The 24518-nt window shown below is 35.8% G+C and overlaps 1 protein-coding gene across 28 annotated transcripts in view; it reads right to left on the reverse strand.

Annotated features, from left to right (window-relative positions):
• The window catches only part of SSBP2 (single stranded DNA binding protein 2), a 325064-nt gene that overhangs the window by 223637 nt on the left and 76909 nt on the right, over positions 1-24518 (reverse strand). For 25 of the 28 annotated variants that reach the window (XM_055298747.2, XM_063612197.1, XM_055298741.2 and 22 more), the window contains exon 2: positions 806-878. In XM_055298747.2, coding sequence (XP_055154722.1) covers positions 806-878 — 73 coding nt within the window. Of the gene's footprint in view, positions 1-805; positions 879-2348; positions 2500-24518 lie in introns of those variants that run through there. The other 3 variants (XM_063612201.1, XM_063612202.1, XM_063612203.1) reach the window with 2 other exon arrangements.

A 24518-nucleotide genomic window follows, 5' to 3' on the forward strand; every position in this document is an offset into this window, starting at 1 on the left:
TTTAGAGCAAGATGGATTAAGCTGGAGGCCATAATAATAAACAAATTAACACAGGAACAGAAAACCAAATACTGCACATTCTCACTTATAAGTGGGAGCTAAACATTGAGCACACATGGACATAAACGTGGGAACACTAGACACTACGGACTACTAGAGGTGAGAGGGAGGGAAGGGAGCATGAATGGAAAAACAATGTATTGGCTGCTATGCTTACTACCTGGTGACAGTATCTATACCCTAAATCTCAGCATCACATAATATGCCCATGTAACAAACCTGCACATGTACCTCCTTATCTAAAATAAAAGTTGAAATTTAAAAAAAAAAAAAAGAAAGAAAGTGAAGGTGGAGAGAGAAAGAGAAGAACCTGAAATAAGGTTATCAAAATGTTTTCTAACTAAAATCAATCAGCGATCATCCATACAAAATAAACAAAATCCACATTTTCCAAAATTATGATATTGTTAGAATGAGAGATATGGTTGAGGGATTATAACTCTCATAAATTTTTTAGAGCAAATTTTTAAAATTTGCTTTCTTGATTATTGTTGCCACGCTAATATTACTTTCCATTTCTAAAAGGAGAAAATGGCTGGAAAGGTGACTAGAAGATTGAGTGGCACAGAAGCGGCATGAGGATAAAAGTGCTTATACATAATCTATAAAAACTATACTATGTATACTGATAACTAAGAATTCACTATATAATACATAACAAACTTTTTTCAAATAATTATTATAGTATGTTTTCCATTCATTTATATAAGATCAAAATGCAATACAGAAAATGTATAAAACATACCTCTGATAAAAACGTTTGGGCTGATTTCTGAGCTCCTACATGGAGCAGATATTCATATACGTAGAGTGCTAACCTGGAAAACAAATAAAACATTTATTGAGAAGAGGAATATTAAAATTCATTCTTTAAATAATGGACATCTTTCCATTGCTGAAATATCTTACACACTAACAGTGACCAAAAATAAACCCTTCCCATACTATTTCAATAGGAATTATTAATAATACATGTATGTTCAGAAAGAACTTAAAGTAATTAAAAGTAGCACATGAAGAAAAAGACAAATGTATTTTTTCTTGGCAAGAAATATATAGAGATTTTTTCTTGAATCATCTCACTTATCATTCCCATTGCTATATCTACTATTAATAATCTCTAAATCCCATTTGAAGGCATAATAACCTTTCATTAGTAAAAGAAATGAATTAAGTTAGTGAACTTTCCCAATACTTTATGTCCTTCAATCTTTTTGGCGAATGTTAATGTAAACTCTAGCTGTTTGTAGAAAGATATGCCAAAACTTGTATTGAATATCCATTTTAATATTTGCTCAGCAACTTCTCCTTATTCTTTAGATTTTATTGTTAAGCCAATAATACTTTAGTTTACAAGGCATTCAAATTCACAGCAAACTACAGCATTATGTAAACTTTAAAGATATCAGATCATATTAAGCATATGGGAGCTCACAGTTTAAAGGTTAACAAAATTATGTATAAATTTTTCACTCAAATATAGAATACTGAATGTGTTGTATACACAAACTACTCTCATTATCTTATGGATTCAGAATTTTGAAGCTACACCATGTGGCTCAATTTCAGTTGAGCTGTTAACAAAATATTATTCATAAACCCAAATTAGTCTGAGGCAGTATTTTTAATGATATCTTGGACCAATGCCCAGATAGCTCACAACAGTTCAGTTTCTGCTACACTATATTTACCAATATTGAACCAGGTTTACAGTAAACAATACAATGTAACAATAACCACAATTCTGTGGTTATAGTTGTACCACTTCTCTTGCCAAGCAGATTTTCGACTGTTAAAGATTGATGGCATTTACAAAAATGAGTATTTTCTTTATTTTCATGAAAACATATCATGCATCCGTCATGAAAAGAGAAAGCTTGTACAAATTCAGTTGCTCTGTCCATTTAATTCTTTCCCCATTCCAAAATTTCCAAATACTTAAAATGAGAGTTACTCTGTAGCTACTAAGCACCTTGAGAGAGCAGACCTGTTAAAGTTACTCACAGAAAGTAAGTTATTGACAGTGAGGATGAATGTAATTTAGAAACATCTCCTAACATATTCAAATTGAGTGACACTTCCTACATCAGTGCTTCTCAACTGTTTTTCCTACCCTAACACAATAAGCTATATAGCAGGCTCCTTTCAGTAGCAGGATCTCCCCGTGGAAGTGTGGCTTATCACCCAAAGTACATCATAAGGGATACAGGAAATTAGAATATTCCTGTAGTTTCAAACAATCCTGCTGGTGATTCTTATCACACATTCTTCAAAGAAATACCCCATACCTTGTTCCCTCCACTAGCAACTCTCAACTCTACCGCATGATTCAGTGCCCGTGATGGCAAATTGTATCTTGGAAAAGGATAATATTTGTAAAATCTTCTTGGATAGGCTGTGGAACCTCAAAATTGCCTGCCAGTGGCAGTCCTGCCCCACTGCCTGAAAAAAAAAAATAGACTCAGGTAATTCCATGTGGCTTGTAAACCTTGGGCCTAGAGCCAAACCAGAGGTTAGCATAGGAAAGAAATCACCACCTAAGTAAAAGGCTGAACAATAAAGTTGGTCCACCAAGCTTGGGGAATTTGAAAGTGAAAGGCAGAGTGAATGAAGCAGGGGCACCATGACAGGCCTGGTATGGAGAGAACAGACCTCAGAACAGTCAAGGCCAAGGTACATCTGTGGCTGTGTCCTTTCAATAAACCCCATTCCTTTAAGTGAGTTACCTCTTTGTAACGTCTTCTTTTTAATATTAATGGGGGTAATATAGTGCTTCTAAGCTTTCTTTAGTACGTAAGAAACAAAAAGCTTACCTCTTTACAAGTAAAATTAAGAGAGAGTCCTCACTTTCTCTCTCTGTAAGTCTAAAACAGTGATTCTAAAAAATGTATTGGAAGGGACTGAGAATAATGGGGGGTAAGGGTTTCAACTAGATTGTGAAGTATCTTCCAAGGGTGTGAGCCCATCCTCCTACCATTAGAATCTGCTGTGGCAGCTCATTGTTACCAACAGGGTGATGAAGTGGGATCGGGCTGAGAAAACCTATCTGTAATGCTACCTCATATATTCATGTTCTGCAATCTCCTTTGAACAAAATTAATGGTTCTCAGGCAGTCAGAATCTATGCTCCAAAAAGGGTGTCAGGGAGCAACACATGGGTGAACAACGAATTAAATCTACTGCCATGATGACTCCATAATACATGATCAGCAGTCTCTAATTTTTTTTTTTTCATAGGATTTCTGGGAACGAGTGGTGTTTGGTTACATGAGTAAGTTCTTTAGTGGTGATTTGTGAGATTTTGGTGCACCCATCACCCGAGCAGCATACACTGTACCCAATTTATAGTCTTTTATCCCTCACCTCCCTCCAACCCTTTCCCCCAAGTCCCCAAAGTTCATTTTATCATCCTTTTTTTTTTTTCCGTTATACTTTAAGTTCTGGGATACATGTGCAGAAAGTGCAGGTTTGTTACATAGGTATGTATACACATGCCATGGTGGTTTGCTGCACTCATCAACCCCTCATCTACATTAGGTATTTCTCCTAATGCTATCCCTCCACTACCCCCTCACCCACCGACAGGCCCCGGTGTGTGATGTTCCCCTCCCTGTGTCCATGTGTTCTCATTGTTCAACTTCCACTTATGACTGAGAACATGTGGTGTTTGGTTTTCTGTTCCTGTGTTAGTTTGCTGAGAATGATGGCTTCCAGCTTCAACCATGTCCCTACAAAGGACATGAACTCATCCTTTTTTATGGCTGCATAGTATTCCATGGTGTATATGTGCCATATTTTCTTTATCCAGTCTATCACTGATGGGCATTTGGGTTGGTTCCAAGTCTTTGCTATTGTGAATAGTGCTGCAATAAACATAAGTGTGCATGTGTCTTTTTAGTAGAGTTGATTCATAATCCTTTGGATATATACTCAGTAATGGGATTGCTGGGTCAAATGGTATTTCTAGTTCTAGATCCTTGAGGAATCGCCACACTGTCTTCCACAATGGTTGAACTAATTTATACTTCCATCAACAGTGTAAAACTGATCCTATTTCTCCACATCCTCTCCAGCATTTGTTGTTTCCTGCCTTTTTAATGATCACCATTCTAACTGGCATCAGATGGTATCTCATTGTCGTTTTGATTTGCATTTCTCTAATGTCCAGTGACGATGAGCTTTTTTTCATGTCTGTTGGCTGCATAAATGTCTTCTTTTGAGAAGTAACTGTTCATATCCTGGACCCACTTTTTGATGGAGTTTTTTTTTTTCTTGTAAATTTGTTTAAGTTCCTTGTAGATTCTGTATATTAGCCCTTTGTCAGATGGATAGAACCAATCTCTAATATTTTAATTGTCACCTCTGTGTATAGGATTTTCCAAACCTATCGCTGTAGTGATATCCTCTGTCCCAAGCTCCAAACCTCCTTCTCCAAACTAAACTACTGTTTTAAGTTTGGTGTTTTTTGTTGTTTTTTTGAGATGGGATCTTGCTCTATCATCTGGCTGGAGTGCAGTGGTGTGATCATAGCCATCTTCCTGCCTGCCTCAGCCTCCCGACAGCTTGGACTACAGGCACACACCGCCACATCTGACTAATTTTTAATTTTTTTGGCAAAGACAGGGTCTTGCTATGTGGCCAAGGCTGGTCCCGAACTCCTGAACTCAAGAGCTCCTCCTGTCTAGGCTTCCCAAAGTGCTGGGATTACAGGCATGAGCGACTGGACCTGGCCAGTTTGCTTCTAAAAATAAGTTTCTCTCTTAATATTGACCACTTCCAAAGTTAAATTCACCTTCTCCATCTGTTTTCATAGTACCTTTTGCTCACCTTGAATGGAAGACAATTTCTCTGAAAGTCAGTTTTCTCATGTGTCAGATAGGAAGAATAGTATTTTGCTTGTATTGTCAAAAGGATTAGAAAGCACAGTAAGTAATAACAATTGTTATAATTTTGGCCAATTACCAAATCATGTATTGGATTCTAAGGACACTATCTCTCCCACATTTGCCACTCCTTTCTTTCCTCCTTCCTGCTCTGGAGGAACCACCGGGAGTCACAGCAAGAGCAGGAGCTATAATATTTGCTGTAGCTTCAGATTATGTATTTCCCATTAGCTCCCCACAAAAGGACACTGATCCATCAGAAATAAGAATGTCCAGAAAGTTCTGGAGGAAAAGCCCTGAAATAAAAGATACTGTTTGAACACAAATGATTCCGGCAGGGGAGAGTGACATTGTCCATCCATGCAGGTAAATCGCAGCTTGGTGCCATGTCTAGTAATGTGAGATCACCAAACATAGGAATGCAACATTTTGAGCAGGGCATAGTGGCTCATGCCTGAGAGTAATCCCAGGAAGTGGAAGGCTGAGGCAGGAGGATAGCTTGAGCCCTGGAATTTGAGACCAGCCTGAGCAACACAGCAAAACCCCATCTCTAATATATATATATACTTATATATATTTAAAAAATTAGCCTGTATGGCTCACACCTGCAGTCCCACTGATTTGGGAGGCTGAGGCAGGAGGATCACCTGAGCCCAGGAGTTCAAGGCTGCAGTGAGCTATGATCCATCATTGTCCTCCAGTATGAACAACAAAGCCAGATCTTATGTCTTAAAAAAAATAAAGAAAGAAAAGAAAAACGCAACATTTTATTTGGATTACTAAACAGTGAAAATTTAAAGATAAATATTGAATATACAAATATTTGAACAGTAATACTTTTGAATTAACATTTTCCTTTTCCTGTTTTTGATCTTTAAGAAATTTAGGTACTTTATTAAAATACAGAGTGGCTATTTAGCAGAGTAGCTAATGTGATCTAAATCCATAGAAACAAATTAACAAATACATTAAGAGTCAGCTGCAAAAAGCAGAACCAGTCTTTCTTTAAAAAACACTGATTAATGAAAAAGCCCATCAATGACTCATGGATCATTATCTTTAAATTATCTTCATTTCATTCTAATTTTAAACTGGATATCAGTGACCAAGTTATCAAAATGATGACCAACAATTCTAGAGAGGGAGCCAAAGCCCGAAATGCAAAATATATCTGGTACAGCTCAGCACCTTCTTTACTCCTTGGTCACCACAGGCACCTAAACTTTAAAAATAAGAACAGAGGTAGAGATTAAGATGGGAAGAACACAGAGAAAAGCCAAAGCCTGAGGTCATCATATAACACCTATACATGTGATGGACACTAGACTCACTGTCCCTCAACTACACACACGTGTACTCACGAATGCAGTGGGAGGCAGACTGGAAACATCAACCAACATTGATAAAATTCCAGAATTGGAACTGTATCGGTCTCCAGTTCTGACAGTCAAATACTCCTTCAACTAGGCTTCATGAATTCAATATCTATAGTAATTTGGATTAGAACAGGTCTTCAGTTTAATCTTCTATTTTTTAAGAGTGGGAGGAGCCCACTTACTCTTTATTTTGCACATGATCCTAACAAAAGGGGGGTTTTTGATTTAAAAATTATATAATTAGAAGGGAATTAAAGATATGTAATTTTTTTTTTTAGACGGAGTCTTGCTCTGTCACCAGGCTGTGCCAGGAGTGCAGTGGCACAATCTTGGCTCACTGCAACCTCTGCCTCCCTGGTTCAAGTGATTCTCCTACTTCAGCATCTGGAGTAGCTGGGACTACAGGTGTGCACCACCACACCCAGCTAATTTTTGTATTTTTAGTAGAGACAGGGTTTCACCATGTTGGCCAGGATGGTCTCAATCTCTTGACCTCGTAATCCGCCCACCTCAGCCTCCCAAAGGGCTGGGATTACAGGGATGAGCCATCATGCCCGGCCAGATATATAAAAATTAAAAAAAATACATAGAAGTGTTCGACTGTTGACTGTCCCTACAAAAATTAAATAAAATTAAAAAGCAATAAAGATCATAACATATAGCCTTATGTCAAGGCTAATATGTTTAATATATAAAGAGGTTTTTGGGGGAACAGGTGGTATTTGGTTACATGAGTAAGTTCTTTAATGGTGATTTCTGAGATCTGTGACATAACATATAGCCTTATGTCAAGGCTAATATGTTTAATATATAAAGAGCACAAATAAAATGACATGTATATGAAGACTTATAAAGATTTTAATTTTTAAATAATGAGCAAAGTAAGAAAATGAAAACTCAAATAGGAAGAATGGTTACACATGGCCAGTAAGTAACTCCAAAAAAAAAAAACAAAACTGTTCAACCACCTAGTCATAAGAAGCATTTCAAAATTTCACTAATGAATGTAGCAAAGACTTTAAAAACATTAAAGTATTCAATACCTATAAGGGTGAAATGTGAAAGTGTAAATAGTGCAGCTTTTCAGGAAAATAACATGGCAAAATGAAACAGTCGTAAGTTTTTTTTTTTTAAGTGCAGAACAGTTTGTATACTATGCTCTCATCTGTATTACAGAAATATTCTATGTACATACAAACACCGGAACAAGTCACTCCCATACTTCCCATGCTCATGGAATCATTTAAGTTCAAACAGTATCTTTTATTGCAGGCCTTTTTTCCTAGAGACTGGGGGCCTGGAATAAGAGGGAGACTTTTTTACTGCATAACTTTTCTTCTGTTTGATTACTTCCCCTGAGCTTATATTTCCTATTTAGAAAGAAATAAACAAGCAATAAAAAGTTAAATACTAAACCTTTATATCCTTTTATATCCCAGTAATTTTTATTCTAAAATACTATTCTAAAGAATCAGAAAGCCAAACAATTTATAATAATGTCTGGGGCAAAATTATAGCAGTGAAAAACTGGCAATCTAAATATCTGAGAAAGAAGAAATAATTAGATTATGATATATACATGTGATGGGGAAATATACTTTTGCAAAATGTTTAATGATATTAAGAAATGTTCATAATTCATTGTTAAAATTAAAACTCCCCAAATATATACAATGTGTGTAGAAAAAGAGTATAAGGAAATAACAGTTATGGCTACTGGTAGAAACATTAATAAAAATAAGAAGTAACAGATGAAGTCCAACAAGTAGGAATGGGGCAGAAAAACTAAGTAAAGCAGTGAAACTAGTATGGCCAACTTGGAGTTGGGCCAAATATCCTTGTGCCTCCCTCAGAAGGCCTAAGGGCAACTCTTATTACAGTACTGTCCTCTAATCAACCATCATTATGGTAGCTTTATGTCTCCAGTAAAAGATTAAATTTTGTGGCACTCTAAACAAATATCGAAGGTATTCGGCTATATAAAAATATTACATCTCTGGTTTATTTTCTGCAAATTCTTTTCCTAGTTTGTTGTCTGACTTAATTTTAGTCAGGTTTTCGGGAGGGAAGGAGGATTTAGCTATTTAAAACAAAATTTTGACAACAGAACAGAAACTTTATTTTTTAATTGATAAAAATTGTATGAAGTTTTATCATATAAATATTCATAATATACAACATGATGTCTTGATACATGTATATATTGCGGAATGACTAAATCAAGCTAATTAACATATCCATTGCCTCTAATATTTATCTTTTCTGTGTGTGGTGAGAACACTTAAAATCTACTCTCTCAGCAACTTTCAAATATATAAAACATTGTTATTAATAATAACTATAGTCACCACATTACCACATTGTACAATAGAACTCTTGAATGTATTCCTAATCTAACTGAACTTTTGTTATTTCAGACAAACATCTCCCAAATCCTCCCTACTGCCAGCCCGATGACCACCATTCTATGCTGCTTCTATGGCTTCAATGTTTTTAGATTCCATAAAATTGAGCCTCCTTATCTGTGGGTTCCATGTGGTTGGATTCAACCAACCCGAGATCAAAAATACAAGCATCCCCCAGTATCCACGGGGATTGACTCCAATACCCCCACAGATACCAAAATCCACAGATGCTCAAGTCCCTTATACAAAATGGCATAGTATCTACACATAACCTACACACATTCTTCTGTACATGCTAAATCACCTCTAGATTGCTCTAATGTACCCAGTACAATGTAAATGCTATATAGTTATACTTTATTTTTTATGTTGTATTATTTAGTTTTATTTTTTTCCAAATATTTTTTATCCTTGAATGCAGAATTCACAGATACTAAGGGCTGACTGTATAAGTGAGATTATATAGTATTTATCTTCCTCTGCCTCACTCATTTCACTTAACATAATGTCCTCCAGGTTCATCCATGTTGTCAAAATGACAGGATTTCCCTAATGAACATCAATGTGAAAATCCTCAATAAAATACTGGCAAACTGAATCCAGCAGCACATCAAAAAGCTTACCCACCACGATCAACTCGGCTTCATCACTGTTATGCAAGGCTGGTTCAATAAATGCAAATCAATAAATGTAATCCATCACATAAACAGAACCAATGACAAAAGCCACATGATTATCTCAATAGATGCAGAAAAGGACTTCGATAAAATTCAACATCTTCTCATGTTAAAAACTCTCAATAAACTAGGTATTGATGGAACATATCTCAAAATAATAAGAGTGATTTATGACAAACCCATAGCCAATATCATATTGAATGGGCAAAAGCTGGAAGCATACCCTTTGAAAACTGGCACAAGACAAGGATGCTCTCTCACCACTCCTATCCAACATATTATTGGAAGTTCTGGCCAGGGCAATCAGGCAAGAGAAAGAAATAAAGGGTATTAAAATAGGAAGAGAGGAAGTCAAATTGTCTCTGTTCATAGATGAGATGACTCTATATTTAGAAAACTCCACTGTCTCAGCCCAAAAAATCCTCAAGCTGATAAGCAACTTCAGCAAAGTCTCAGGATACAAAATCAATGTGCAAAAATCACAAGCATTCCTATACATTAACAAAAGACAAGTAGAGAGCCAAATCATGAATGAACTCCCATTCACAATTGCTACAAAGAGAATAAAATACCTAAGAATACAACTTACAAGGGATGTGAGGGACCTCTTCAAGGAGAACTACAAACCACTACTCAAGGAAATAAGAGAGGACACAAACAAATGGAAAAACATTCCATGCTTATGGCTAGAAAGAATCATTATCACGAAAATGGCAATACTGCCCTAAGTAATGTATAGATTAAATGCTATTCCCATCAAGCTACCAGTGACTTTTTCACAGAACTAAAAAAAACTACTTTAAATTTTATATGGAACCAAAAAAAGAGCCTGTATAACCAAGACAATCCTAAGCAAAAAGAACAAAGCTGGAGGCATCACGCTACCTGACTTCAAACTATACTATAAGGCTACAGTATAGCAAAAAGGCTACAGTATACAAAATAGCATGGTACTGGTACCAAAACAGATATATAGACCAATGGAACAGAACAGAGACCTCAGAAATAACAACACACATCTACAACCATCTGATCTTTGACAAACCTGACAAAAACAAGCAATGGGGATAAAAATGGTGCTGGGAAAACTGGCTAGCCATATGCAGAAAACTGAAACTAGATCCCTTCCTTACACCTTACAAAAAATTAACTCAGGATGGATTAAAGACTTAAATGTAATACCCCAAACCATAAAAACACTAGAAGAAAAACTAGGCAATACCATTCAGGACATAGGCATGAGCAAAGAAGACTCCATGACTAAAACACTGAAAGCAATGGCAACAAAAGCCAAAATAGACAAATGGGATCTAATTAAACTAAAGAGCTTCTGCACAGCAAAAGAAACTAGCATGAGAGTGAACAGGCAAACTACAGAATGGGAGAAAATTTTTGCAATCTACCCATGTGACAAAGGTCTACCAGAATCCACAAGAAACTTAAAAAAATTTACAAGAAAAAAACGAACAACCCCAGCAAAAAGTGGGCAAAGTATATGAACAGACCCTTCTCAAAGAAGACATTTATGCGGCCAACAAACATATGAGAAAAAGTTCATCATCACTGATCATTATAGAAATGCAAATCACCACAATGAGATACCATCTCATACCAGTCAGAATGGCAATTATTAAAACATCAGGAAACAACAGATGCTGGCAAGGCTGTAGAGAAACAGGAATGCTTTTACACTGTTGGTGGGCATGTAAATTAGTTCAACCATTGTGGAAGACAGTGTGGCAATTCCTCAAGGACCTAGAACCAGAAATACCATTTGACGCAGCAATCCCATTACTGGGTATATACCCAAAGAATTAGAAATCATTCTACTATAAAGACATATGCACATGTATGTTTACTGCAACACTGTTTACAATAGCAAAGACCTAGAACCAACCCAAATGACCATCAATGATAGACTGGGTCAAGAAAATGTGGCACATACACACCACGGAATACTATGCAGCCATAAAAAAGAATGAGATCATGTTCTCTGCAGGGACATGGATGAAGCTGGAAGCCATCATTCTCAGCAAGCTAACACAGGAAAAGAAAACCAAACACCATATGTTCTCAGTCATAAGTGGGAGGTGAACAATGAGAACACATGGACACAGGAAGGGGAACAACATAAATCAGAGCCTGTTGAGGGGCGGGGGGTCAGGGGAGGGAGAGCATTAGGACAAATACCTAATGAATGTGGGGCTTAACACCTAGATCACAGGTTGATAGGTGCAGCAAACCACAATGGCACATGTATACTATGTAACAAACCTGAACATTCTGCACATATATCCTGGAACTTAAAGTAAAATTTTAAAAAATTGTTTTTTAAACGACAGGATTTCCTTCTTGTTAAAGGTTGAACAGTATTCAATTTTGTATATATAGTCTATTTTCCTTCATCTGTTGATGGACACTAAGGTTGATTCCATATCTTGTCTATTGTGATTAAAGTGGCAATGACTATGGGAATGCAGATATCTCTTTGACACACTGATTTCATTCCCTGTGGATATACAGAGTGGGATTGCGAGATCATATGGTAGTTCTATTTTTCATTTTTTGAGAAACCTCCATACTGTTTTCCATAATGGCTGTACTAATTTATATTCCCACCAACAGTGTACAATGGTTCCCTTTCATCCACATCCTCAACAACACTTTTTTTTTTTTTAATAACAGCCATTCTAACAGGTGTCAAGTGATAACCTCATTTTGGTTTTAATTTGCATTTCCCTGATAATTAGTGACACTGAGTATTTCTTCATATACTTGTTGGCCATTGGTATGTTTTATTTTGAGAAATTTCTATTCATGTCCTTTGCCCACTTTGTAACTGGGTTGTTTTCTTGCTATTGAGTTGTCTGAATTCCTTTATATATTTTTGATACTAACCCCTTATCAGGGTTTGGTTTGTAAATATTTTCCCCCATTCCCTAGGTTGTCTCTTCACTCTAGGATTATTTCTTTTGCAGAAGCTTTTTAGTTTGATATTATCCCATTTACCTACTTTTGCTTTTGTTGGCTATGCTTTTGAGGTCATATCCATGAAATCATTGCTAAAAGCAATGTTGTGAAGCTTTTCACCTATGTTTTCTTCTAGTAGCTTTATGGTTTCAAGTCTTATGTTTAAGTCTTCAGTCTATTTTGAGTTTGATTTTTGTCTGGTATGAGATGAGGGTCTAATTTTATTCTGCATGCAAATATAATACAGAAATTAGATATATTCATTCAATAAGCACTTAAGTGACTTCTCTCTCCCTAATTCATGAATTTTAAAATTTGAGAAAATGTCATTGCCATACCACCAAATAAAATTATTTCCAATTGGCCAGGTGTGGTGGCTCATGCCTGTAATCTCAGCACTTTGGGAGGCCAAGGTGGGTCAATCACCTGAGGTCAGGAGTTCAAGACCAGCCTGACCAAGATAGTGAAACCCTGTCTCTACTAAAAAGACAAAAAATTAGCCGGGCATGGTGGCAGATGCCCATAATCCCAGCTACTTGGGAGGCTGAGGCAGAAGAATTGCTTGAACCTGGAAGGCAGAGGTTGCAGTGAGCTGAGATTGCGCCACTGCACTCCAGCTTGGGCAACAAGAGCAAAACTCCGTCTCAAAAACAAACAAAAAAAATATTTCCAATTTACCTTATGAAAATTACAACTTCTGGCCGGGTGCAGTGGCTCACACCTGTAATCCCAACCCTTTGGGGAGGCTGTGGCGGGTGAATCACGAGGTCAGGAGTTCAACAAGAGCCTGGCCAAGATGGTGAAACCCCGTCTCTACTAAAAATACAAAAATTAGCCAGACATGGTGGTGGACGTCTGTAATCTCAGCTACTCAGGAGGCTGAGGCAGACAATTGCTTGAACCCTGGAGGCGGAGGTTGCAGCAAGCCAAGATCGAGCCACTGCACTCCAGCCTGGGTGACAGAGCAAGACTCAATCTCAAAAACAGAAACAAAAAGAAAAAAAAAGAAAATTACAACTTCTAAGAAAGAAACCTGAATTCTTTCCATTCATATGAACAAAATCCATTACATGCTTGCCAATAGGTATCATCTAACAGTACTAGGACAGATGAACTATTTACCTAATTAGGTATCTACAACAGAGACTGTTACTTAAGTGTCTAATTACAGATTCTGAACCATTCTTGTAAACGAATGAATGTACAGTCTGGGAAAGGAGTAAAGATCTTACTTTACTCAATTCTTTCTATGGTCTAGTTATCTCATTTGAGGTTAAATATAACGCTCTAAAATTTAGAATTGGTAGAAAATAAGAAAGATAGGCAAGATATTAAAGGTAAGTTTTCTAAGACAGTATTGTTGATTCACAAACAAGTTTACCAAGAAACACATAAATAAAAGGTAAATACTGCCTTTTAATTGCCTATTAGCTCACAGCTAATTCCTAACTCTCTTTCTACATATATACATGTCTGTCTGTATGTATGTATATACGTATAATACAACTACATATAACAAATCATTATTTAACAGAAGTCAGCTAATAAAATGGTCTTATTTTTAAATCCCAATTTATAGAACAGTTAAAGTAGATATGACTTTGTATCACAGAAAAGATTTTTTAACTTTGTGAACAGGATTCATCAAGTGTTTCCTTATATTATATGTGCTAGTTATAAAACCGTATGATTTAATATCCACAAAACTTTTCAGAAAATGTACTATATATAATGTGTGCCAGTTGTAGACAACATTTGATTATGCCTCACAATACTGAAGTACACAGTTATGAAATATGCATAAATATCATTAGATAAGTGCCTATACAATCAGAAGTCTAACTATCAATAAATGGCCACATCTGTCAACCTGACCACAATATCCTATATCTACTTTTCTACTTAGGTCTGTCTATTACCTATTAAAGAACCTGTCTTTTGCAACCTATCCTTTTAATATTCAAAAAAAGTATAAGGTTGAAACTGAAAAGTAGCCATTTAATATGGGAAAACATCCAACTTTAGCAATGAAAAATGATTTTGTTAGCATTTTGCCATTTTCTAACATTTAGCAAGTAAAAAGATTCAAATAAAAATAAGGCATGCAAATTAATGCATCCCCATTTGTAATTTTAAAATTCTTTGAGTTAATTCACTATATGTGCAAAGGTAAAGAACAGACAGTAAAATAATAGCTTCAAAAAATGGCTCTTCCTAATTTCTCTTGAAATTAAACTACTATACTATACATTTTGTCTTGTTTATCTTTGTATATACTTTTTTAATTTTAACTTTTTTTTGTTTTTCGTTTTTGTTTTTTTTTTGAGACAGAATCTCACCTATTGCCCAGGCTGGAATGCAGTGGCGGCATCTCTGCTCACTGCAACCTCTGCCTCCTGGGTTCTAGTGATTCTCATGCTTCAGCCTCCCAAGTAGCTGGGACTACGGGCATTTGCCACCATGCCCCGCTAATTTTTTAATGTATTTTTAGTAGAGATGGGGTTTCACCATGTTGGCCAGGCTGGTCTTGAACTCCTGACCTCAAGTGATCCGCCCACCTTGGCCTCCCAAAGTGCTGGGATTACAGGCGTGAGCCACCACACCCTTTTTGGTCTTGTTAATCTCTGTATCTTCAGCTCCTAAAATAGTAGGTAACCAACAAATATTTTTGAACGCATTAATGACTCTCTCAGACCACACATAGGCATTTGTAGAATCCTTTGGTTTCTTCAATTCAAGGCATTCAAGGAAAAAAGTTTTAAGATCTCCCCTTAGATACCTATCTTAGCACAGCATCCTCTCAGTATCCTTATGATTCAGCCTCTCAATTAAATACCATACTGTTCGACAACATGGACGTTACTAAACAATTCCTTCACACTGATTTCTAATTTCTATACACAAACAGGAATTTTTTAGAAAGAAATAAATTGGATTGTTTAATTGTGGGTGACAGATTTTTGGTGTTTTATTTGTTGTATTTTATTAAAAAGATCCTCAAAAGCATCTTTCCTCCTTATTTCCTTTTAAAAGGAAATAAAGGAAGTCTGTCAAAGATCAGATAGTTGTAGCAGTCTTATTTTTGGGTTCTCTGTTCTGTTCCACTGGTCTATGTGTCTCTTTTTGTACCAGTGCCATGCTATTTTGCCTACTGTAGCCTTGTAGTATAGTTTGATGCCAAGTAGCTTGATGGCTCCAGCTTTGTTTTTTGCTTAGGATTGTCTTGGCTATTTGTGCTCTTTTTTGGTTCCATATGAATTTTAAAATAGTTTTCGCTAATTCTGTAAAGAATGTCATTGGTAGTTTAATGGGAAAAGCATTTAAATCTATAAATTGCTTTGGGCAGTATGGCCATTTTAATGATACTGATTCTTCCTATCCATGAGCATAGACTGTTTTTCCACTTGTTTTTGTCATCTCTGATTTCTTTGAGCAGTGGTTTGTAGTTTTCCTTGTAAGCAAGGTTAGAGAATAAATAATAAAACGAAGGTAGAGGGCTATGGAAGGGATATTTTAGAAAGAATGGTGTAGCTGCTGCCACACAGCACCGATGGATGGATGTATCTAAAATCCTGCATCTGAATTCCACTTCCTATCCTATACCCTTAAATCCCGGTATCAGTCACTAGAGAAGCCTCAGATACAGACAACGTAAAATAGATTAGGTTTTCCTAAAGATCTTCCAGAGTCTTTCTTTTTAATTGAGACAGAGTCTCACTCTGTCGCCCAGGCTGGAGTGCAGTGGCGCAATCTTGGCTCACTGTAACCTCTGCCTCCCAGGTTCAAGCGATCCTCCTGCTTCAGCCACCTGAGTAGCTAGGATTATAGGCGCCAGTCACCATGCCCGGCTAATTTTTTTTTTATTATTAGTAGTAGTAGAGACGGAGTTTTACCATGTTGGCCAGGCTGGTCTTGAACTCCTTACCTCAGGTGATCTACCCGCCTTGGCCTCCCAAAGTGCTGGGATTACAGGCGTGAGCTACCACGCCTGGCCTTGGAGTCATTTTAGATCTAGAAAAGAACCTCTCTTATTCCTGTATAATTCCAGTGTGGACCAATGATACTTATCAATGTCCAAATGTGATTCCTCGGTGACAAAATGCCAATAGTTAGCTGGATCACAGCCAGCTGAAGAGCAGTAAGGAGCATTTGGCAGCCTTTGAAAGGCTGCTCATAAGACTGTGAGTAGTTATTAGCAGTGAAACAGGATCAGCCTGATCAAATGTTCAACGCGCTTGCAACCTGCTGTTAAGGAGGTGTGAAAAATTAGAAATCTGTTTTTAACATTGCCTTTTTTAAGTTCCTCATTATTAACAGTTAAGCTAAAAAACAGATTCAGAGTGTCAAAATCTCTGCCAATGGAACCAAATAACATGAATACTCAGCCTTTGTTTTAAACACACTTATAACATGTATTTTTTATATTTTCAATATGAGTTTTAGAGAAATAGATAACTGATATACTACATACAGATAATGAAGATACTGCACTGAGCATTGGTAATGTTCTACAACAGGAATAATTGCATTAGTTTACATAGACAGAGACATCAATGAAAAATTTAATAACTAGATGGATAGTTGGGCATAAAAAAGTACTACTTTGCTGATGTTTCATTGATGTCATATATTATAAACAAGTAATACTGAGCATGTAGGTTTGGGATTAAATAATTTGGTGTGACTGGAAATGTAAACACTTGCCTTATACAGAAAGGCAATTTCAAAATTAAAATGACTACTATCAACTTTGGAGAACTGAAAAGGGCAAAGGCATAAAAATGTAAATTTTTAAAAACCAATTAAATCAACGTTATATTATAAATAATTATTTATAGAGTTTAGTAAAAATTTCCGTTCAATCTTGCTTAGCAGTATACATTGGTATTACTGTGCTGGGTGCACTTGTTAATACGATTTGCTCTACTTCAATCCAATTTGAAGATCATCCTTTATACTCAGGCTCCCACTTTCTATGGAATCTTGATATACACAGATTGTCATAATCTTTACTTTCTGTCAGTGTTATCCTCACAGAGAACATATTGTCCTTTATAACCTCCCAAGACACTGGTGGCTTCTTAATACTTGTTGACTAACCTTGGAAGTCTTGCTGTACTCTATTTCAATGTTTTCACATAAAAATTAACACCAGAACCAGACTTCCACTCATGCCATGGAGGAGAATGTGGGATTTGACCTCTTGCTGTAAACAACTAAAAACTGGATATATGAAACAACTGTTTTTAGACACTGGACAAAAGGCAATGTGTCCCTCCAATACCTGATAAAAGGGGAAAAAACAGGTGGAGTCCTATCATCATCCTAGCTTTCTGCCTCAGGGCAAATTCCAGAACACAGTACAAGGACGGAGAAACCCAAATACAGAAAATACAGAACAACAGTCTCTTGAGTTGAGACCAAGATTTGGAGGAGGTTGAGGCAGCTGGAATTTATGAGGCAGAGTACAGACAGAAGGGATACACACACACACACACACACACACACACACGCTCCAACAATCCATATAGGGGTCCCTTTACTAGAGCAGACAAAGAACCATTGCTCCCACAGGGCTGGAAAACCACTGACTACTCAGTAGAAAGACCTCATTGAACACCAAGAGCATTCAGTAGAGACCAGTGCGTTCATACTTCAGAGGTAGGGCTAACTTAGTCCTAAAGTAAAGCTACTATATAGACTCATTCTAACAATTATGGGTAATTTTAACAACTCAAACCAAGCTTTTAACAACATGTAACTATAGCCAGACTAATGTGGCTAGAAAGTAGCTTAAAGATACTTTACAGTATCATTACTGTAAAGATAAGTTACCTCCCTCAAAAAAAGGTGATACTAGGAATGAAGTATAACTTCTAAGTGGGTGAAAGACTTGACCGAATTACTAAAATTGTATTGAATTGTTACCTCTACAGAGAAAACAATATGAAGCACAAAGAAAAACCAATATAATAACAAAAATTTTGTTACCATATTTTCTTATTAAGCATTTTTATTCTGTGACACAATGAAGAGTTCACAGTTTTCTAGCAGGTTATAGGTCTAATTTTGAAGTAGGATCAATGGAAAGAGAAAGGGTTGACTTATAGAATTCAACTGATGGCAAAATGTCCTAGAACAGTTACTTTTATCAATCAAAGGATACTTGTAGTTATACTTGGAGCCAATCAGACAACCATAACTTTCCCCACCTGAGAGAATAATGCTGTAACAGGTAATGAGTTACCTTTTCCAAATTGAGAAAATTGGCACTGCTTTGTGCTGGGAGGGCACAGTGGGTATCAATACTTAACTAAGATACAATTACTGTTGATAGAAATTTCCTGGGAGCCAAATGTAAACCAATAAATACAATGCATCAATTCAGCACTACCCAGTAGACTTAAAGATAGAGGTTATATGGAAGTAAAAAAACAAAACAAAACAAAACAAAACAAAAAACAACAACAAAAAAATAGTAAAAAGGAAAAAGGTTTTTTCAAATAAATTTTAATTTTTCAGTTTTAACACAGAATTAACATTTCTTCATGCATTCAAATACGAATAGCCAAAACACAGTGACTCTAACCAAATATTCATAAGTAGCTTAAAAATGACTAGGCTGTAAGATTTTATCCAGCCTACTTATCTCAATCCAAAGTAAATTTTCCTTAAAAAAAGAAACTAAATGTAATTATAAAACTATATTTTTACTTCTGAAATTAACCATGTTAAACTCATGTTTTAATTTATAAACAATTTATTTCATGTTTCTTAATATTCAATGCTGGTTATTTTTAGCCAGTTGACTTACTATTTAAATGGCCTTTCCTCAATTTAATTGTATAACAGCACTACCACCAGACAATAGCATAAAGTTTACTAAAATCAGTCAACAATATTAAATCATTTTACAAAAAAATTTGGAATATTCATTTGAAATTAGTGTCTTTAATAAAGGTCTTGTTACATTTTACATTATATTTAGTCAAGGTCCTCATCATTTGTACAGAAAATTTAAAGACAGAAAAGAAAATTATCTTTACAAATTATTTCCCAAAGGAATAATTTTAGCCAAGTTCCAAGTGTTCTTAAATTAAAATTTTGAAACTTAAAAACTATGTTTCTACCATCTCAGTACAGTTCTACCTCTGGAATTTATTCTAAAGAAAAAAGTATATAAAAAGTTTCATATAAAGGATTTTTATGATAGGGTTTTACTGACAGTAAAAGACAAAATGGAAGTAGCCTGTATGTTCAACTAAATAGAAATCATTAAATTATGGTACACTATTTTGCATATATGTAAAAAGTAACGAAAGTATATATAATAAAACTTTGCAAAGTAATTACAACAAACCCTGACAACACTGAATTCTGGCAACGATGTAGAGTAACAGAGATTTTCCTTCATTGCTGGTGGGAATGCAAAATGGTCCAGCCACTTTGGAAGACAGTTTGGCAATTTCTTACAAAGCTAAACATACTCTTATCAGGAATTGTACTCCTTGGTATTTACCCAAATGAACTGAAAACTTAACGTCTACACAAAAACCTGCACACAGATGTTTGGCAGCTTTATTCATAATTGGCAGCACTTGGAATCAAGCAAGATGATTTCAGTAGGTGAATGGAGAAATAAAGTGTAGTACATCCAGAAAATGAAATATTCAGTACTAAAAAGAAATGAGGGGACATGCATGAAGCTGAAAGCCATCATCCTCAGCAAACTAACACAGGAACAGAAAACCAAACACCACATGTTCTCACTCATAAGTGGGAGCTGAACATTGAGAACCCATGGACACATGGTGGGGAACATCACACCCCATGGCCTGTTGGGGGTGGGGGATGAGGGTTGAGGGGAGGGAACTTAGAGAACAGGTCAATATGTGCAGCAAACCACCATGGCACACACATACCTATGTAACAAACCTGCACGTTCTGCACATGTATCCCGTTTTTTTTTTTTTTTTTTTTTGGTTTTGTTTTTAAGAAGAAATGAAGAAAAAAAGAAGGCAGAAAAAAAAGAAAAAGAAAAAAAGAAATGAGCTATCAAGCTATGAAAAGACATGGAGGAAACTTCAATGCTTATAACTAAGTGAAAGAAACCAATCTGAAAAGGCTACATACTGTGTGATTCCAACTTTATGACATACTGAAAAAGGCAGACGTATAGAGAGACAGTAAAAGGATAAGTTGTTGCCAGGAGTTAGGGGGTCAGAGGGATGAACGCCGCAGAATGCAGGATTTTTAGGGCAATGCAACTACCTTGTATGCTACTACAATGGTAAATACATGCCATCATGTGTTTGCCGAAACTCATAGAATGCACACCACCAACAGAGAATCCTAATGTAAACTATGGACTTCGAGTGATAATGAGGCTTCAATGTAGGTTCATCAATTATAACCAAGAGTATCATTATGGTGGGGGATGTTGATAAACGTGGAGGCAACGCATGTGTGGGAGCAGGAAGAACATGGGAAATCTCTATATCTTCCACTCAATTTGCTGTGAATCTAAAAGTTAAAATTATTTTAAAAGTTATTACAATGGGTAATGAAGCTTCTTACTCCTCTATGCTTTTCTATATTTGGCAGTTTTTCTGTAATCAAGAAAAAAAATTCTAAACTTAGTTAAGTTCCTATCTCCATCTCCAATCTTACTGTAAATTATCTACATGTAACATTTTCCTCAAGTACAGATGAACAAGTTTACTGTAACAGTAAGTTATGTCAACATACTATAATCAAGAAAACATCTTCTTTCTAAATAATGTAAATTTTATATCCCAAGAAAATCAAGTGAAAATACTTTAAAGCTTTCTAAAGTTTTTTTCCTCTGACAAGGAAAAGCATTGAAAATAACTTATTTATAATTTCTTCCTCGCTTTACCACTACTTTTTCCTTAATTCCCCCTGTTAATTCTCTTTTGTGATCTTTACACATGCCATTTTGGCATTTAAATCTATTTTGCTTTACATCTGCTTTCCTTTCCCATCCACTTTACCTTCTTCTTTAATGTTTCCCCTATTCCTTCCTTAATTCTAGCCAAATCTCTATGCTCGTCTAGCTGTGACACATTTGGTGATGTCTTCAGTTATATCTACTTCATCACTGGTCATATTTAAGTATGCACATTAATATTCACCATTAAGTGATGCCAGTGCTTATAATCTATTTTCCACTTTTTCCAAATGAATTCTGAGTTTTTCTCATTGCAAATTTCAGCAATATATCTGACCTGTACTCCTTAGGACACAGGCAGAACAGAAAAGAAATGCTTCAGATGAATACACCTACAGACACAGGGTCCACAACTCTAATACCACTGAAGGAAGTGGGCAGGTGGTCAAAGGAAAATCTCAACTCATGAAAAACCCAGGATAATCTTTTCCCTCTGATTTTAGAGGATATAAATGTATGGTAATCATTTTTAAAAACAATTATTTGGAGCTATTTTTTAAAGGCTCCAAATAAAATAATCAGAATCACAGGGTATTTTTTTTCTCTGGGCATTAAGCCACTTCTTAGCCCTAGTTCAATATATTAAGATATCAACAACATTTGCTCTTTGAGGCTATTTATTCGTCTCTTCATTAGTCAACTCTTAAGCACCTACTTTATGTAAAGTACTGAGAACCAATGAAATGTAATTAATATAAGACCCACTAATTCAGAATTTGTGGCAATATGGTCAGGGAATGCATCATTACTCCAAGAAAGAGTTTAACAATTAGTAGCATAAGGATAATTCTAAACATCCAGTGTTTGAAACAAAAACTATTTTCAAACATCCTGAGAAAGTTTACAAATAAACACTTACCATGCTAATCACCATCAACAGTTTAGTAAGCTTCTATTAATGTTCCAGTACTTAAGAAAAAAACAAAATGAAGATGCAAATCTTGCCCTTAAGTAATTTTCAGATTTGCTAATGGGACAAGACGTATAATTAAAATTAAGATAAATAATACAAAGGAGCATGTGATAGGTGTACAGGCAATAAAAACATCAAGAATGTTGAATAGGAAGAAACCATGGAAAAGGTTCTTCACAAAAGGGCTTTAACAGGAATTAAGGGAAATGGGATAAGCAGAGAGAAAAAGGGATTTTTAAGGAAAGAATAATAGCAAGAAAGAATTATCTACACTATATGTGACAGTGGTTGCCAAAATAAAATTTCTATGTACTTGAAATAAAATGGTTTCATAAAATACTCTACTATTGAGCCACATTTCTTCCACACTATCAATATGCAAAAGACAGATTTTACTCCATTATATTATTTTTACTACAAAACAGTAATAGCAACTTATAGTGTTTTATAGCTTATATAATGCTTTCACATATGAAATTATTAATTAGTAGCAGCTTACTAAGAATTTTTCACATAATTCTCTTATTTTTCAACTTATAGTAAAATAAGCCTTATATGCACTTATAATTGAAAAGATATTCATCTACATGGCATTTCCTAATTAAAATTTAGGTTACTGTGAAAACTGTTGGAACACAAAAACTTACTTAGTAACCAAAATCATAAGCAAATACCCAGAAAATTTTTAAATACAAGAAAATAGAGTCCATATTTTTCAAATTTAGATACAATTATTCTGATTCTTCCATTATTTTTGTCTAAAATAAATGTTTAAAATGATCTCCACATATGAAGCCAAAATAATCAACAAATAAAAGAGAAAAATAGACAAGAGAAGAAAAGATTAAACACAACATATGCTTCAACTAAATTAATCTCCAGATACCTTCTTTTTCTTTTTTTTTTTTTTTTTTTGAGATGGAGTTTCACTCTTGTCCAGGCTGGAGTGCAATGGCACGATCTTGACTCACTGCAACCTCTGCCTCCCAGGTACAAGTGATTCTCCTGCCTCAGCCTCCTGAGTAGCTGGGGTTACAAGCGCCTGCCACCACGTCCAGCTAATTTTTTTGTATTTTTAGTAGAGATGGGATTTCACCATGTTGACCAGGCTGGTCTCAAACTCCTGACCTCAGATGATCTGCCTGCCTCGGCCTCCCAAAGTGCTGGGATTACAGGCATGAGCCACCTCACCTGGCCTTTTTTGTTTGTTTGTTTGTTTTTTGTTTTTTTTTTTAAGAGTCTTGTGCTATCCCTCAGGCAACCTCTGCCTCCCAGGCTAAAGCGATTCTCATGCCTCGGCCTCCTGAGTAGCTGGGACTTACAGGTGCCTTGCCACCACGATGGCTAATTTTTGTATTTTTAGTAGAGACGAGGTTTTGCCATGTTGGCCAGGCTGATCTCAAACTTCTGACCTGAGGTAGTGATGTGCCATCCTCAGCCTCCCAAAGTACTGGAATTACAGGCATGAGCCACCACACTCGGTCCAGATATTTACTTTCTAATCATTTGCACTAAGAAGCATTTAGCACCCATGGGTGACCAAATAAAAAGACAGTAAGCTAAGACATCTTGACTTCCCTAAGTCTAGATGAAAATAATCAGACTAACTCTTTGATTTTGGATAAGCAATCACAGCATAATCACCAAATTTGAAAATAAAACTAAGGAGCTAACTAATATATTTATATTCCTGAATTAGGATCCCAAAAGAATAGGGAACTCTGAAATACTGCACTAAATCTGTTAAGACTAACTTAACAAAAATCAATGTAAAATCTTGTGCTTGAATCAAAAAAACTTGTAAAGGATGACAAATATGACTTAACAACAGCCCATATGAAAAGACAGGTTTTAGTTGACTGCAAATTCAAGATGAATTAATCGTGTATTTGCCCTGCCAAAAGAGCTAATTTTATCTTAAAATGCATTAATAGACTATAAGAACTAGAAAAAAAGAGGTAATAGTCCTACAAAGATGAGGAGAAAAGAAGTCATGAGAAATGGCTGAAAGTGTCAGTGATGCATAGCCTGCAAAAAGAAAAGGCCCAAATTCTTAATAGGTTGTCAGGTATTAGAGGGCTTGGTCTTATTTCACATGGCTAAAGACATTGGAACTAAATCAATGAATTAAAATGGTAAGAAGGCAAATTTTAACTCAATACTACATACCAAAGACCTTTTCTGTAACCATTAGAGCTATTCAAAAATGTTACAGACTGAGAAATGAACCATTTGGGAGTTGGGATATAGAAGTGTCCAATCA

Source organism: Symphalangus syndactylus, chromosome 11, assembly GCF_028878055.3.
Source record: "Symphalangus syndactylus isolate Jambi chromosome 11, NHGRI_mSymSyn1-v2.1_pri, whole genome shotgun sequence".
Taxonomy (NCBI): Eukaryota; Metazoa; Chordata; class Mammalia; order Primates; family Hylobatidae; genus Symphalangus; species Symphalangus syndactylus.